Genomic DNA, 18,191 nt, shown 5'->3' on the forward strand with positions numbered 1-18,191 from the left:
TCGTTTTTTACCAACCCTAGCTTCTAAAACTAAAGAAGTGACAATGTAGTGATATGTTTTTTGTGAAAGTTGTGCAGAAAATGATAGCAAGATATCTCTGGGTCAAGATAGGACATGTCTGATTGTCAGGTGTCAATGGACCATCAAGTGTTGATGTGTGTAATGCTGCAATTCAAACATTCAAGAATATTGTGTAATACAAGATCCCTTTACTGAGGTAACCTAAAAAAACAAAACAAAAGGCATCTTAACCAAACAGGCTAGAAACTAAATGTTACAACTGACCCCATGGTCAGGGTCAACTGTGACTTTTCACTTGCTTCCTTGTTTTTAAAATATTGAACATTGGTTGGTACTTAACAGACAAATGTCTTTTTTTTATTTATTTTTTTATAAAAAAAAAAAATAAAAAAAAAGTTGCTTACTTGGTTGCTGAGAATGACCCCAAAATGTAAATTTTTTTATAACTGACCCCTGAATTTAAAGGGTGATGGTAACCTAACAATAGAACTTGACCAACTCCAGGAGAGTAGCTATGAGTTGCCATCCTATCCTGAACCACTACCAGCCTCTGGTGCCCTCTGAACAATACGTACGTGTCTTACAATGACACATACAGGTTTTATTGAATTCTTGCATTTCAGGGACCATTACAATTTTTAAAAAATCAGTACAAAGCGTACAAATAATGTTTATTTTGTGTAAAGTCATGAAATTACATGAACTTTATTCTATGTGTTGCACAGGTCCACAACTATGTTGGTGTACACTGGACTCTTCACATCCTTCCTAAAAGTGCAGGTGATGTTACAGGAACTGATCTAATGAGAGCAGCTGAAATCTACAGAACATCTTTCACCCTTACACACTGACCCCCGGTCATTAATGGCATCATTGTCATGGTCACAACACCCATGGTCTTCTCTAAAAATCCTTACATGTTTCTCTCTACAGCAACAGGTGGGTGAATCATGACAATGAGGACCCTATTTTACCAAGGATGAAAAACCTCAAATGTTTCATCTATATTGCAAATACACTTAACTGCCTAAGATCTTACCATTTGTTTTGGTTACAAAGGGTGATGCTGAATGATAACCTTATTCATATACACCATAATATTTAAATGGCACTCCTAGGTACTTAAAAAATATACCATGATTTTATCTTGGTATAATGTTTAAAAAACATTGTGCCATGTCCAAAAACTGACCAAGGTATATTTTAGTACTTCAAGTGCCCTTCTATGACTTAGTCACTTTTCCAAAACCACGTCAATTAAAAGTTCAAAGATTTAAAGAGTTCAACGCCTTGAAGATACAGTCTCTCTATTTTCAGTTGGCACAAGACAAAAATGACATTTTTCTCAAATCATACTTTAATAAAAAACAGATCATGTACAATAAATCATAACCCCTTCCCAATTAAAAATATCCCAATAGAATAATTGCTACCTTTCTTAGTAATATAACAATTATTGCATTCATTTACACACATTCATTCACTAGTCACTTTAAATCCTATTGGATCTTAGTGTATCAGGTTGATGAGAATCCATCTGTGGAAAGGAATCTATCAATCATGTCGAATGATCTCTCTGGTTGGTCATAAGGCAAAATGTGCCCACCTCCCCTGACAATGACCTGAAGAGGAGAAAACCGAAAGGAATTTGTTATCAATGAACTGTTGCATTTCTATATTTTAACCCTGGCTACTATAAACTCTACTACCTGTAGTGCTGTACATTTTTCTCAACAAACTAATAGGTCGACCAATGTGGGGGTTATGATGGCCATAGAATGATAGCAAATAAGATCAGGCATGTACGTAAAGTAACAAATACTCACATTACTGTAATTACGCAAGTAGTTTCCCCCAATAATTTGTATACTTTTAATAGAGTACATTTTAAGTGTAACTGTACTTTTACTGCGCTATTTTCCCTCCATCTGTGTTCGCTACTTCCCGGTCCTGATTTAATTTTATCCATCAACATGATTGACTACGAGTGTCTTGTGACTCCTGTCAAATCAAAACAAATACACAATTTGAATGGCAGCTGTAGATCGGATGTGGAGGATGCCCCAAGCACAGTTCAACCCCTGAACATCACAGCAGCACCTGAAAGGCCAAATTGCTTGATCATGTCATGTGAGTTTAACTTGCTCAAGCCAGATATCAGGATTAATCCTGCCTCTAATTTGAAGAAACATATCGAGGTAAATTTCATATTTCTGCTTACATGATTCGGTGTCTAAAATCACTGAGATTATTGGGCTTGATGTGAGAGATTAAGATATGTAAATCAACAGAGTTGGGTGATATAACGATATTGATGTTTATCAGAAAAAAAAAAATATGAGATGTCCTCAATATCGATGATAAACTTATGTTATACATCTAGAAAAGGGGCGTTCATTACATCAATCAGGATAGCAAGAGAACCACTGGATGGTTGATCTAGATAAAATATAAAAGATTTAATTTCTATTTCCTGGCATCTGTAGCTGTGCGCTGGTTTGATTGATAGGCATCTTATGTTTGTGCGCTTTACATGCACGTGTGCCATGAGAGCATTATTGTGGGTACGTGCCTAAATGGTCAAATACACTTTATAATTAAGGCAATGCCAGTCTTGGTGTGGTATTAATGTAAACGCAGTTGGTTATGTATAAAGTGACCATAAACATCGGGACAAGAAAAACATATTTGTATGAAATATTGGACTTTAAGTGTACAACACTGTTGAGTATGTAATAAAAAGGCCATTAATCAAAACAACAATAACAAGAAAACAAGAACCCCTCACTACTCTTGGCTGAATAACTTTAGTAGCTTTAAAAGTATAAGTTTTTATTGTTAAACAGTGACATTCTTTTATATTAAGGATATTTTTTACAAATATTGTTCTTTTTTTTATAATACAGACCACTGATGTAGAGAGTGTGTTAATTGGTATAATAAATTACCAGGAAAGTAGAGATGATTAAATAATTTATAAGTATGGTTAGCCTTTATAAATATCAACATTTGCAGAGCAATACTTCAGCAGAACATTCCACCAGTCACAAACTTCATAAAATTGTGCATCATGCATTAGAATGAGAACACAACTATTGATGGGCTTAAAAGATACAAGAACTAAATCAATGTTGAACATTGTATCTCAAAAGGAGGACAATGTGGCCCCCATGTGCTACTTAAAGGAATGGTTCACCCAAAACTGAGAAGTCTCTCATTTACTCACCCCCATGCCATCCCAGATGTGTATGACTTTATTTCTTCCACAGAACACAAATTTATATTTTTAGAAGAATATTTCAGCTCTATAGGTCCTCACAATGTAAGTGAAGGGGTGCAAACATTCTGAAGTAACAAAAAGCACATCAAAGTAGCATAAATGTAATCCATACAACTCCGACTTCAGAATTGATATGACAGGTGTGGGTGAGAAACAGGTCAATATTTAAGTAAATTTTTTACTAGAAAGTCTTCTCTCTGCCCAGTAGATGGTGATATGCATGAAGAATGTGAATCAACAAAAAACACAAGAAGAAAGTGAAAGTTAAAGTGGAGATTGACTGAGAAGGGAGGAGAATCCATGGTAAAAATGGACTTCAACATTGATCGGAGATAAGACACTTCTAAAAATCTTAATTTGTGTTTTTCTGAAGAAAGAGAGTCATTCATTTTTAGGTGAATTATTCCTTTTTAATTGTGATGTAGACCCTGTACCAAACAACCCCCCCCCCCACCACTCACTCTACCCCTCTATTGTGCAGGACATGACACGCCAAGCGACCTTGTTTTTTTTTTGTGCATTTTTTGCTTTCCTTGCATCATTTTGTACGTTTTATGTGCAACAATAACTCACATTGTCGGCATAGACCCTGCACACAAGCTAATTTTAATGTAATCGTTTCATATATAGCTATTTATGATGATCAGAGTTTTGAAAATAACTTTAATCTTTTCATTTCTGTAATCATGTCGCCCTTTTATATTTTTGGTATCCGATTCATGTAGTGTTTTTCTTTAAAAGTTGTCAGTCACAAACACCAATAAAATACCTATATTTTGTATTCTTTCTGGCAAAAACGCCATAAAAGGGAAATGTAAATTACGGTATGTGTGCTACATTTTTAAATTGCAGCATAGTGTTTATTTTTAACAGGGCACTCCGAACGCCCTGGATTCGAACTTGCGAGGGGTGGTCCAGGAGTGGTAGTCAGAATCAATACACAATGAGCTTCCCAGCCCCCCTAAAAAAATTTATATTATTGATTAATCGGCCAGGCCAGTATGTGTCTATCCGTACTGAAAATCCTCACCTGAAAGAACTCTCCCACTTGCCGTACATAACCTGCAACTTCAGAATCACTGGGCTGGACCTTCCAGGGGAAGCGCTCTGCATTTTTATACTCGTCTGCTTTAGACCAGCTCACAGTGGGCAGGAAGCGCTCCGTCAGAGGGGCTGCAACAATGACATCCAGCTGCCCACTGTATATCAACACCTGTGAGCATGTGCGCACACACACACACGTTAGTAGGGATATCCTTATGAGGACTCTCCATAGACATAATGATTTTTATACTGTACAAACTATAGATTCTAACCCTAACCCTAACACAACCCCTAAACCTAACCCTCACAAAAAACATTGTGCATTTTTACATTTAAAATTGTCTGTGTTTTTTTTAAGCAATTTGAATAATGGGGACACTAGAAATATCCTCATAAATCACATTTATAGCATAATACCCTTGTAATTACCAGTTTGTAACCTAAACAAATGTCATAGACAACCACCCAAATCCCCCCAAAAATCTACTTTCATGAGGTAAATTTTAATATACTGTAGTATGTTAAAGACAAGTAATTTAAGTAACCACACACACAGGCAGTTGTATCATATGGTTTAATTAAAAATAAATAATAAAAAAAAGTTCCCTCACCCTATAGTTGTCCATGAGAACACCCAACCAGGGCTTGATGGACTTCATGACATCCTGAAGCAGATGCTTCTCAACCTCAGAGCCATCATTGAATGTCAGATTCCCAACATGGATGGAACGTCGAACGTCTGGTAGTGTTACAAATGCAGAAAAATACTCCTGATCAGGAGGTTCCTGTTTAGAGAAGACACAGAATAAGACGCTATGCATTCAAACCTGATGTATACAGACTCAGTGTAGAAGAGGAGAATGGGTGTAATGTGTTTGCTTGAAAGAGGTGCCTAAACTGAACTGTGTGTGTCTCCTGGTACCTGACATTGCATGTAGTTGAAATAGTTTGTGCAACCAGTGGCATTTTGGTAGAAGGAGGGATAAGGAACAACATCACCATTCAGTAAGCTGTCAAACACCTAACGAAGAGAGAGAGGAAAAGACGATGATTTAGAGTTCTACAAAAAGATATTAAAACACCAAACCAAATCATCAGTAATTATAGCCCAAGTCACATAGATCCAATATGTTCTGAGCTGGACAAACTATAGACTATTTCAAGGACTATTTGTTGGTTTAAGGAAGTGACATTTGTATTGCTTGAACATTTTCATAACAGCAGGAGGCGCTTCACTTATAGTGACTTTAACACGATTAACATTACTAAATGTTAACACTATTGTCATAAAATGTCATTATTAAAATGAGGACCATGTTGTTCAGTGGCTGATTTCTGAAAAAGCATTTAATTTCAAAACCATTGTCATTAATAGAGAGTTGATTCTCCCCAACAGCTTCTACTCTTCTGGGAAGGCTTTCCATCAGATGTTGGAACATGTTGGATTTGTTCCCATTCAGACACAAGAGCATCAGTGAGGTCAGGCACTGATGTTGGTCAATGTGGTTGAAAGCATGCAGTTCTGTAAAAATGTCATTGTATGCCATAGAATTAATATTTGTCTTCACCTGAAATAAGTCGTCTAGCAAATCCTAATAGTTAGCAGTGGGTGTCCACATACAGTTGGCCATCTAGTGTCATGTTCACCTCAAATGCTTCCACCCATCTCTGCTCCTGTATGAGTTTGACTCCTGCATCTGTCTGCATCTTCACATACTGCCTCTGCAGTTCATCTACAAGGCCGGTCTGATAAAGGAAATCTGAATATCCTCCCAGCATCTAAAACAGAGAGGATCAGAGAGAATGGGATTGCTAACGTCTGTATATCGAACATATCAAATAATGAGTTACAGAAATGCTATGTGATGTTTTATAGGCCATGCCCTAACTATATGATTACTGCTCAGACAAATATTCGAGTTTCCAATATTTTCATGCATACTATCACCAGTCTATATGATATTTTTGGCATTTTATTTCCCACAAAAAACTGCAAAAATATTTTCCTCATTTATATTTGTAATTTATCTAATATTGGTATTCTAGAATATATTGCATTCATTTATAGTTATACAAATATCACATGAATTTAGAGTTTAGCACCTCAAAGAGTATCTATTGCTTCTAAAGTGAATATTAATAAACGCAAAGCCAATTTTGATTAATTAATTATTTTGAATTAAATGCAATTAATGAAATAAATTGTATAATTGAAAAAAAAATTTATAAATCTAAATCCAAACATTCATGTTAAAGGAATAGTTCACCCAAAAAAGAAAATTCTCTCATCATTCAGGGGGCATTAATAATAATAATACATTATTATTATTAATAATAATTAAAAATAATAAATTAAGAAACCAATACACGTTGCAGGAGAGACATTCCCATGAGCAACTGCCCGTTTCCATAGTGTATTTTTGCAAGTCTGCGCTCCGTCGTGTAGAATGTGCACTTCTACTACAACGACGTGATTGATGACAGAAAACTTGTTGTCCAATGTGAATGTTACAGCTATTTTGGTAGCATGACAGTTGTTCATTTGTGGCATGGTCTTAAAGGAAATATACCCTGTTCAACTCACCAGCTCAGGGTCACACAGACCATCTCCAATAGCCACTCCTTTAAAGTTGATCTTCACTTTGGCAGAGGGATTATTTTTGTGGATGTAGTAGCCAATTGCTGGAACATACTTTCCTGCATAAGACTAGGGGTTTAAAGTTTAAAATAGTCAATGTAAATACAATAATGACAACAAAATACTGTCTAGAAAACAATGGATTGATGTTGTCAGAGATTACGGTTCTGATTGCATTGTATTCATTCACAATGAGTTAATCAGAGAGAAATAGAGGTACGTATGAATGTAATCTTTCCTCACCTCACCCGTGGCGTAGAATGGATTAGGCTGATACTCACTGAAGATCTGAAAGAATTGAGTCAGAGCACTGCAGAGAACAAAAGTAATCCATCACATGTATTTCACAAGCAAAAAGTGAACACTCGTCTTAGATATCCAGTAGATGTTTTGCCATTTTACCTGTACAGGTCTCTGCCCACATCATCCTGGTTTTGGGCAAATCCTCGGTCATCCTCAGTGAAACTCCACCCTGTGCCAACCTTGAAATATTTCAAGGAAAGAGGCAAAAGGTTAATCTAAAAATGACTGCAGTTGAGTTGCAAACATATTAAAATTAATAAAGTTTTAAGCTAAAATCCTTTAAACTCACCGGGTTGTCAATGTACAAAACTGAGTACCGTGATGTCCAAGGGAAATCCCTATAGCCCACTACAAAAAGACAAGATAGAGTCAGATTGTGAACTTTCAGATGTAATGTACAATAATGCTCTTATGAACATTTTAAAGAAGTAAATCTTCTATGTGCACGTGTCATTCTGACTACAGAATTAGAATAAGGACGCAAACCCATGATCATTACACAATAATATTTTCTAACAAGATTATAAAGTGCACAAAAGTGCCAACAGTAAATTGCTAAGCTCCATGAACATTGTAAGTTTGTACTCACACGTGAGGTTCTTATGCACAAAATATGGGCCATGCTCCACAAACAAGCCAAACATGGATGTGCCCCCAGGTCCTCCCTGCAGCCATAGCAGCACTGGAGCAGTCTCTGGTCTCTCCTAAACAAAACATGCAACAATAAATGAGTTGCTCATTTATATCAACAGCATGATAGCCCCATAAAAAGCACTGACTGTAAAAGCATGCCTAGCAGAAAAAGGCAATAAAATATCAGGAGAGACCCTTGTGCTAAACCAGGAAAAAGTGGTGTAATCGTTTTGTGAATGACCTCTGAAAATACGCCTGACTCGAGTGCTGCCAGCTGACACAGAAGCTGCAGTCAGCAGACCTGTCTTATCTTTAGTATCGTTCATTTTGCAGTGGTACAGGCAAATTCACAGTAAAACAAAGTGTGTTTATGCAATGTTTCAACAGTCAGCATGTTACCTGTGCAGGGAAGAACCAGAAGAAAAGGTTACTATTGTAGGTCTTGTTCACAGTGAGGTATCCCGAGTAACTCTTGACATTGGCACCAGAGAGGGGACCGACCAAACTCAGTTTTTTGGCTGCATACCCACAAGAAAGTTCAAAGAATTTGTATTAGTATGCAGGCAAGAAAGATCAGTGAATGAAGATAGGGGCTTTAAAGGAAAAGTTCGCCCAAAAATGAAACTTCTGCCATAATTTACTCCATACCACATGACATTCTTATGTAGACCACAAAAATAAAATAGTTAATGTCTATTCAATACAATAGCAGTTGATATTGACAGTTAACAGTTTAGAGTTTACGTGAACAATCTTCTCAGTGCTCTTGAACGTGCAATGGACATTAAGATTGTCAATGTATAATAACTTATGTTTCAGGCGGTTTCGAACCAAAATCGTATGCATTCAGAAGACTTGGAATATGATGCACAAACTGTACGGATTACTTTTATAATACTTTTGGGTGCTTTAAGCTTTAAAGTAAGTCACCAACTGCCATTTTTTATTGCAAACATGGACCAAGATATTTATTAAAAGTTTTACATTTTGCGCTTCGCATTAGAAAAAGTAATACAGAAAAATGACAACATAATTATACATTTCTACGTGAACTAATCCTTTAATTTGCGGACAACTTTTTCAGTTGCCAGTGCCGACATCTCCCTAAAGAGCAGGGTATCCAAAATTAAAAGACCGGGTGAATCTAGCAAAACATTTCATCCCAAAATAATTTATATTTTGCTTAAAGAAAATAAAGCCTTAATATTTTTAGGGTTTTTTGTTTGTTTGCTTGTAAAGTAACTAAATGAAATGATAAATGTCACTCATTACTATAACTTAAAAACAACAGTATATTAAGCTGTAAAGTATTAATACATCATGATAGTATCTGTCATACTACCTTTAATTTATGATGATTCAAATTCAGAAAGTCTATAACAATATTTTTAGACATATATATATATGCACATTACAGTACTGAGAGTCTAATGAGATATATTGGGCAATATTAAAAATAAAATTATTTGGGGGTGAAATGTGATCGGGACCTAATTTTTGTGAGATTCACCTGAAAACTTATTTTACATATGGTTTACACAAAATTAAATAATTAAAAACATCCACATGAAACTGAAAATGTGCATTAACTATTGGCAATGCTGTTGTTAAATTAAGGAACTGAAACAAGGGGAAACTTCCATTTCTGTTATTCAGCTATAGTGTGCATGGCTGTAGACGGCCAGTTTTTAAAGTCCAAATGGGATATCAACCTTATTTCAACCTATTCTTTACATATCAAACTACCATTTGGTGCATTACAAATATATATATATATTACACACACATGCACGTAGTGTTTCCATGTTTTATGGGAACTTTCCATAGACATAATGGTTTTTATACTGTACAAACTTTATATACTATCCCCTAAACCTAACCCTACCCCTAAACCTAACCCTCACAGAAAACTTTCTGCATTTTTACATTTTCAAAAAACATAATTTAGTATTACAGGTCCTTCTCAAAAAATTAGCATATTGTGATAAAGGTAATTATTTTCCATAATGTAATGATAAAAATTAAACTGTCATATATTTTAGATTCATTGCACACCAACTGAATTATTTCAGGTCTTTTATTGTTTTAATACTGATGATTTTGGCATACAGCTCATGAAAACCCAAAATTCCTATCTCAAAAAATTAGCATATCATGAAAAGGGTCTCTAAACAAGCTATTAACCTAATCATCTGAATCAACTAATTAACTCTAAACACCTGCAAAAGATTCTTGAGGCTTTTAAAAACTCCCAGCCTGTTTCATTACTCAAAACCGCAATCATGGGTAAGACTGCCGACCTGACTGCTGTCCAGAAGGCCATCATTGACACCCTCAAGCAAGAGGGTAAGACACAGAAAGAAATTTCTGAACAAATAGGCTGTTCCCAGAGTGCTGTATCAAGGCACCTCAGTGGGAAGTCTGTGGGAAGGAAAAAGTGTGGCAAAAAACGCTGCACAACGAGAAGAGGTGACCGGACCCTGAGGAAGATTGTGGAGAAGGACCGATTCCAGACCTTGGGGGACCTCATGGAAGCAGTGGACTGAGTCTGGAGTAGAAACATCCCCGCATTCCCCAGGTCAAGCCACTTTTGAACCAGAAACAGCGGCAGAAGCGCCTGACCTGGGCTACAGAGAAGCAGCACTGGACTGTTGCTCAGTGGTCCAAAGTACTTTTTCGGATGAAAGCAAATTTTGCATGTCATTCGGAAATCAAGGTGCCAGAGTCTGGAGGAAGACTGGGGAGAAGGAAATGCCAAAATGCCTGAAGTCCAGTGTCAAGTACCCACAGTCAGTGATGGTCTGGGGTGCCATGTCAGCTGCTGGTGTTGGTCCACTGTGTTTTATCAAGGGCAGGGTCAATGCAGCTAGCTATCAGGAGATTTTGGAGCACTTCATGCTTCCATCTGCTGAAAAGCTTTATGGAGATGAAGATTTCATTTTTCAGCACCGACCTGGCACCTGCTCACAGTGCCAAAACCACTGGTAAATGGTTTACTGACCATGGTAGTACTGTGCTCAATTGGCCTGCCAACTCTCCTGACCTGAACCCCATAGAGAATCTGTGGGATATTGTGAAGAGAAAGTTGAGAGACGCAAGACCCAACACTCTGGATGAGCTTAAGGCCGCTATCGAAGCATCCTGGGCCTCCATAACACCTCAGCAGTGCCACAGGCTGATTGCCTCCGTGCCACGCCGCATTGAAGCAGTCATTTCTGCAAAAGGATTCCCGACCAAGTATTGAGTGCATAACTGAACATAATTATTTGAAGGTTGACTTTTTTTGGTATTAAAAACACTTCTTTTATTGGTCGGATGAAATATGCTAATTTTTTGAGATAGGAATTTTGGGTTTTCATGAGCTGTATGCCAAAATCATCAGTATTAAAACAATAAAAGACCTGAAATATTTCAGTTGGTGTGCAATTAATCTAAAATATATGAAAGTTTAATTTTTATCATGACATTATGGAAAATAATGACCTTTATCACAATATGCTAATTTTTTGAGAAGGACCTGTATTTATAAGCTGTTTTTGGGTTTTACTATCCTTATGGGGACATTTGGTCCTCACAAAGTGATAAATACACGCTCACACACACACACACACACACACACACACACACACACACACAATATCTTTGAACAGAAACATCCTAAACATCTATGATACATTTAATAACGTCCTTTTTAGCAGATGTTTATGTTGCTTCGTGAAGGACTGATCTAATTGCATGTGCACTGAAAGCATACCTTCTTCTATCTTGCCTTTCTCCAGATAGGGGGTGAGCAGCAGAGGTGCGCCCGGATCAGGACCATCTGAACCGCTCATTACACGGTGTGACCTCCGACAGAAGAATGAGGAACAGCCGCGGGAGCTGACCGACTCCAGCACAGCCCAGAGAAACAGCAGCCTCAGCGTTTCCTTCAGCATGATCAAGCTTCAACAATTTACAGCAAAGAAATATGACACAGGGATTAATGGTCATGATATTACATGGCTCTTATTACCTGCTGTCTGCCTGTACAAGTCCCAAACAAACATATTAGATGAGAGATAGTCCGTAGTTTTAAAGCAATCACAAAATGTCAGTCTGTCGATCATGGCGAAACGGAGCCAATACAGACAATAACGTTAAAGTGCGATATATATGTATATATACATAAAAGAATTTGAGCGAAGCACATGAAAACATACAATGCGCAATTTCTGAAAAACCACTCTTTAGTCACTATCAAACTATTTCAAACACCTTTCCTTTCCCTTATCGAGTTACCTTGAATACTGATGCCAGTAAGAACTCGAGAGGTCGTTTCCATCGGTATATGAATCTGGACTGTAAATAATGAAGTTTTTAAAGTCACGTTGTTGATGTGCTGCAGTCACGTGATTGTAAGGGAACTGTCACGTGATTTACAGTGTCATGTGATTTGCAGTGAAACATGATTGAAAATGTTTGTCTCTAGCGGCCGATTTGAAAGAGACAGTCCACCTTTTGTACAATTATTTTATACAGTATAATTTGTACACTAATACTTTTATAATAGATATATAAGAAATATCACATGAAAAAGAGTGTTGTTTTTATGAAAATCAGAACTGTTGTGATTTTATATATATATATATATATATATATATATATATATATATATATATATATATATATATATATATGTGAGGATCTTTCAGGGAAAGTGTTGCTTTGTGAAAACAAAAAAGCAATCACACAGTTAATTCCGGCCCTTATAATTTAATTTAAAGTACATTATTGGCATGATTGTGTTTACATACAATATTCCCAAAGCAGATAATGACAAGGCAAATAATAATAATAAAATAGTAACAAATAACAATAAAAACAGAATTAAAATAAGGTGCCTGGTACTGAATCAAATAAAATAAAAACTATAACAATAATATACACTATACAATATAAAATAAAAAAAAGCATTTAACAGGACATTATGAACATAAGAGAATAAAAGTACTGTGAATGAAGTACATTAAGGCAGTGATTGGTTTCTGAGGGTGTGCAGCTCAAAAATGAATTTAGCTACAACTGATGCATGATGGTCCTCCCCCAGTAACACCAGCATCTGATCGGTTTCTGCTGAACTGGGAAACTGTGGCATGAGGTTTGAGAGTTTGTGGAGGTATTTCTCTCTCACATCTGTAAATTTCTCACAGTGAAGGAGAGAGTGTGTCTCTGTCTTGACCTCACCTTTGGAAGCCATGTTTGTTTGTGTCTGTCTTTTTCTATGTTCAGACTGTCATCACTGAGTCTGTATTTGGTGAGGATCCGTCTCTGTTTTTGATCTCTTACAGTGTGCAGATATTCTGCCAGATTATATGTTCTGTTTAGGGCCCAATAACATTCCAGTTTGCTTTGGTTTTTACTTTCATTTTCCCAATGGTCCAAATATGAATCTTTTGCTTTCTTTTATGATTTGGTTTATTCTGATCTGGTTTTGTTCAGCAGTGCTGGTCTGGAACTGGTGTGTGTTAGTTGTTAGTGGGTTTGTGAGTTTCAGAGCCAGCTAACAAAGGGGACTGGTTTTAGGCTTCAGCTCTTGGGGTTTAAGGGCTTCATGTTGCAGTGTGTTAGGGGAACTTGAATTTAGGTGTGTCCAAAATTTGAGGGATCATTTTTCAACATTTCTAATAAGGGGGTATCTGCCTAGTCCTAGTTTCTACATAATTCTGCATGCAGGGATTCTGTGGGGTGTTTGTCCCATCTCGAGTAATCTGCCAGACAGAGTGGACCCCAAACCTCACATCCATACAGAGAAATTGGCATTATAATAATAATATTATCAATTACAATATAATCAAAGATTTTACACCAAATTGTTACAGGAATGTCAACTTGGGTAAATATGCCCTTAATAGCATAGAATGCCCTTCTAATTTTCCCTTTTAGTGCATTCACTGCCAGACCAAAACCCCCTGAAGCACTAATTTTAGACCATGTGTTCTATTTCAGTGTTTCCAGAGTGAATGTGTATCTTGTGTCCTGTAATCTGGCTCTTTTCTGAAAGATCATAATTATTATTTTTTTTCTTCTTTTTTTCAGATTGACTGTCAGGGCCCAGTTCTGACAGTAGTTCTCCAGGAGGTCCAGGTGCTGCTGTAGCCCTTGTGCAGTAGCTGACAGCAGATCATCTGCATAGAGAAGACATTTAACTTCAGAATTATTTAGAGTAAGACCGGGTGTTGCAGATTGTTCCTTATATCTGATTGGTATAGTGGTGTCCCAAGAGCTGATACAGTTCAACAGCACTAATAGTTTCACTCCACTTAAATGTGTTCATGGCTTTCCAAACAGTGGTGGTGGAGATTCTGATTCCTCATTTATTCTGATTCCATTCAAATAATTGTTCAGTGACCATGTGATTTGTCAAATAACACAGAGTTCACCACAATGGAATGATTCATCTACTTAAAAGATTAAATCTAAAACTCTGATTCGATCACAAACAAAACACCACTAGTTCAAAAGATGAGCTGTGTCCAAAATCATATACTGCCAGAGTAAACTGCATTTGATGAAGAATGCACTTTTTGGCCAGTAAAAATGTATGCTCTTTAGGTATGCAGTTGAGTAGTATGTATATTATATTCCAAATATAGTCTACTTCATCTGGGAAAGTGAGCATTGTCCCCTGATGTGAATATACCAACAAAAGCAAATATAATCTACTCTGGTTTTGTTAAACATGCACAATTTAAGCACAAAGAACAACTTTCATTATGGCATGCTGATTTAGCTTTAAATGCTCCCAGCGTTACTTCATGTAATAGTATTTTTTTACTAATAATATTTTAATTAGAGAGCTCTACAATAGATTTTCTACTAGTAAGAATTCCAGTTCTAGAGCTCTATGATTGATTTTTTTTTAGTGGTAAGAATTCCAAATGCAGAGCCATATATTTGCAGTTTTAATAGTAAAAACTCCAATTAAATTTTTTCCCAAAAAAATTGTTTTACTAGGGCTCTCTAATGATGTTTTTAGTAAGAATAAAATTAAAATTCTGCAATTAGATTCTTACTAGTAAAAACTAAATTACCGAACACTCTCTCATTAAATGCATGGGCCAGTTCAGCTGAATAGTTCCGGGGACGATTTTTTGTCCCAGTCCAGCCCTGGACAAGGTAAATGAGCAGGCAAGGTCAGGGAAGCACATGTCTAACACAAACACAAACATAGCCATTTCTTTATGAGCAAAAAAAAAAAAGAATGAACACACCAGCAGAACACAGAAGGGAGAGGGCTGCCAGAACAGGATCATGACAGCGAAATGCTGGGAACATTAAAGGATAATTTGGCATTCCATACACTTGCACGTGTGATATTGCTTAATTATAGGGTCATATTGCGTAATTATATTTTTTTATAGATTTTTCCCCACTGAAACTTATGGGAATGAAAATAATGGGCTTGCAAACACAAGATTCATGACATGTAAATTTTGTACATGGAGCACCACACTTATTAGGCATGACACTTTTTGAACACAGCACACTTATACCATATGTAACTTCTGAACATAACAGTTTTAAACAGCACACTGTGGAGGTATACTTTATAATTTTGCAATATAGTCATTGGTCACGCCACACACGTGTATAACATGGTCACGCGGGCGTCTCTTCCACTTTAAGAAGGCGGATTCGCCCGTGCACACAGTGTGCGTTTATTACGAGCCTTACATTGGCACATGGAAAGATAATCTGTCCATGAATATGGCGAAACCCACTGGCGCTGCCAGCACACGGAAGAAGTTTATTTCGCAATTTTAATTTTATTTCGGCGAAGAGTAGATAAATTGTAGTATTTTCTGTTTTTATGCACATTTGGAGGTTGTATCAACTAGTTTCAACATATGGTTCAAATGCTGCCACACTCGCGACCGTAAATGCGGCAGCGCTCGCGACTCCCGTCTAACCCGACACTCACAGCTGGATATCATCGGCTCTTTTGGAGGAACTCCTGAGAGCTGAAGACAGTGCGTTAATTCAGAGGTGACAGACTGAGATGGAAGAACTGTCAAGCCCTAACAGACGCCAGTAACGAGGATATTTATTGAATTAGACGCGATGGCAGCGTCCAGTAATTCCAGTCTATCGGGTTCCTCCTCCGTCTCTTCGGGTGAGTACTATGAACCAAAATGAAAGCGTGATCAGTTATTTGGGAATATGAATTACCTTTTGTAAATCTAATGGCGTGATGATGATAGCTAAATGGAGATGATTGACAGTTTTGTTTCTGTGGCTATGGATGTATTATGAAATCAGACAGGATAGAATATGGTGAAGAGGTTTGTGTCGTTCACAAAATATGTTTCTTCATCCAGCCTGAACTAGACCTACCTTTTACTTCATGCATTGCATATAGCACTACCAATGCATGGTGGCAGAGCACAGCTGTAATGGCACAATCACAGAGCATTAGTTCTAAATGCCACCACAATCTGAACATACACATACACACACTGTTGGTGCAGCTTTCATTATGAGGACTCTCCATAGACAAAGATTTTTATACTGTACAAACTATAGATTCTATCTTCTAACTCTACCCCTAAACCTAACCCTAACAATTTTTACATGATAAAAAAAAAACATTGTTTCGTGTGTTTTTTTTTTTTAAAAAAATTTAAAAATCCCATAGTAAATGTTAAAATTAGATGTTATTTTATATTTCTGTCTACAAAATGTATATAAAGGGAAGACCTGTTAGTGTTTAATGTTTTGTTATGTTGTAGTTTTGGTGGTTATCATGGTGAAGAGTGGAGCTTGAGCCTAGGTTGAGGGCCAATATTAGAAGTGCACTCAGTAACTTTTTGTTCTTGTCATCTTGGACTTACAGTAACACCTAGTGGTGTGAATGCAGCTTTGTTCAAAATCAAGTTTTAAGTAACAGATGGCATTTATAGAAATGTACTATTCACAGTCAGACATTATTAATTTCTTCCAAGAGTGAAAGTGTCCAGTAACAAGATGGTTACTGAGATTAAGTGAGTAGTGTTTAGCTGGTCATGTGATTCTAAAATGGCAGCACACATGAGGGTGCCCCTGCCCCATGTAGTATAAACTGCATTTATAAGGTTACTGTTATGACTAAAGTTCTCATCTCATGTGAGTTGTCATGATTTTATACATATGCTTCAAAATTACTATTAATTTCTTTAGGAGTAAAACTTTTTTTAACAGGGAAAATAACTGAGTGCACCTTTAAATAATCTACCTTTGCTTTATCCATCGAGCAATTGCTGTGCTAACCAAGTGTAGTGGCCAAGTTGCACTCAGTAGTGTTTCCCATCAGCATGTGTTTATTAGCATGCTAAGATTTCCTGTCTTTAGCATATTGCTAAACTTTTTTAATTTGAGTTATCTTTACATTTTAAATTTTACTTGATTCAGTTAGGTTCCCTCTACTTTTAAATTAAAATTACAAAGTAATTTTAATTTAAGTAAACTCATTTAAAACATGTAGGAACCACTGTCTATGATTGAATCAAGTTCAGCCAAACAGGTTTTTTTTTTTCTTTGTGACGGATGAACCAAAAACTGGTTTCAACACATACAAATGTATTTCCCAACCATCATCTAAAGGGATCTAGGTTACAGCAGGTATATATCCTAAATCCTAAGCAAATTTCTTTAAAAAAATGTTTTGAGTCATCAAATATTTCCATGGGTGTGTGATGAAAGCTAATAACATTAAAAGCAGTGCCTCTCTCAGTTTAATTCACTTGAGAGGTTTTCTATTATCCTGATCTTATTATCCACAAGAAATCATTGGAGTTGAAAATGAGCTTTTAATATAGTCTGTAATCTTTCTACATGAGCGTCATACCAGTTTGAGCAGCGTTATCACTATTGTGGAGGTGCCTATTTACCTGTACCTTTAATTGCCTGTCCATTTTCACAACTTTTGACCAGTTTTCATATCAAATTGCCTCCTTATGCATCTCTAACACACCAGCACACACACCAACATGTTATGTGTATTGCATGACTGATTCACAATCTGTGTGAGCAGATTAGAAATACACATTAGTTGAAAGGAAACCCCTTAAAGCATAAATGTCTAGCGTCAGGCTGGCTGGTGGTATGAGAAACGAGAGGGTGTGCAGGTGTTTAAATACACTGAGCACAAATGTGAGGAGAGATAAGGCCTGGTTGGACAAGCTCTCAAAATTACTCTCACATAGAATTGCTTGTTTACACGCTGCTCTACCTGGCATTGCTTTTTGTGAGAACAGA

At 36.7% G+C, this 18,191-nt stretch overlaps 2 protein-coding genes across 3 annotated transcripts in view; one reads left to right on the plus strand and one right to left on the minus strand.

The window, feature by feature from the left end:
* Positions 1-726: 726 nt before the first annotated feature.
* Positions 727-12,323, minus strand: cpvl (carboxypeptidase vitellogenic like). The gene is made up of 13 exons (XM_052146449.1): positions 12,198-12,323; positions 11,674-11,861; positions 8,319-8,437; positions 7,876-7,990; positions 7,576-7,634; positions 7,386-7,465; positions 7,227-7,293; positions 6,930-7,052; positions 5,993-6,124; positions 5,268-5,366; positions 4,957-5,130; positions 4,332-4,514; positions 727-1,643 (listed from the first exon to the last, which is right to left on the minus strand). The coding sequence occupies exons 2-13, from the start codon at positions 11,852-11,854 to the stop codon at positions 1,539-1,541; spliced, it is 1,437 nt and encodes a 478-aa protein (XP_052002409.1). The 5' UTR covers positions 11,855-11,861; positions 12,198-12,323; the 3' UTR covers positions 727-1,538.
* A 3,304-nt stretch (positions 12,324-15,627) lies between these two features.
* Positions 15,628-18,191, plus strand: part of LOC127657593 (beta-chimaerin-like) — a 75,903-nt gene continuing 73,339 nt past the window's right edge. For both annotated transcript variants that reach the window (XM_052146450.1, XM_052146451.1), the window contains exon 1: positions 15,628-16,071. In XM_052146450.1, the coding sequence (XP_052002410.1) occupies positions 16,020-16,071 (52 nt within the window). In that variant the 5' untranslated portion in view covers positions 15,628-16,019. The remainder of the gene's footprint in view (positions 16,072-18,191) is intronic.

Source organism: Xyrauchen texanus, chromosome 17, assembly GCF_025860055.1.
Source record: "Xyrauchen texanus isolate HMW12.3.18 chromosome 17, RBS_HiC_50CHRs, whole genome shotgun sequence".
NCBI classification, from domain to species: domain Eukaryota; kingdom Metazoa; phylum Chordata; class Actinopteri; order Cypriniformes; family Catostomidae; genus Xyrauchen; species Xyrauchen texanus.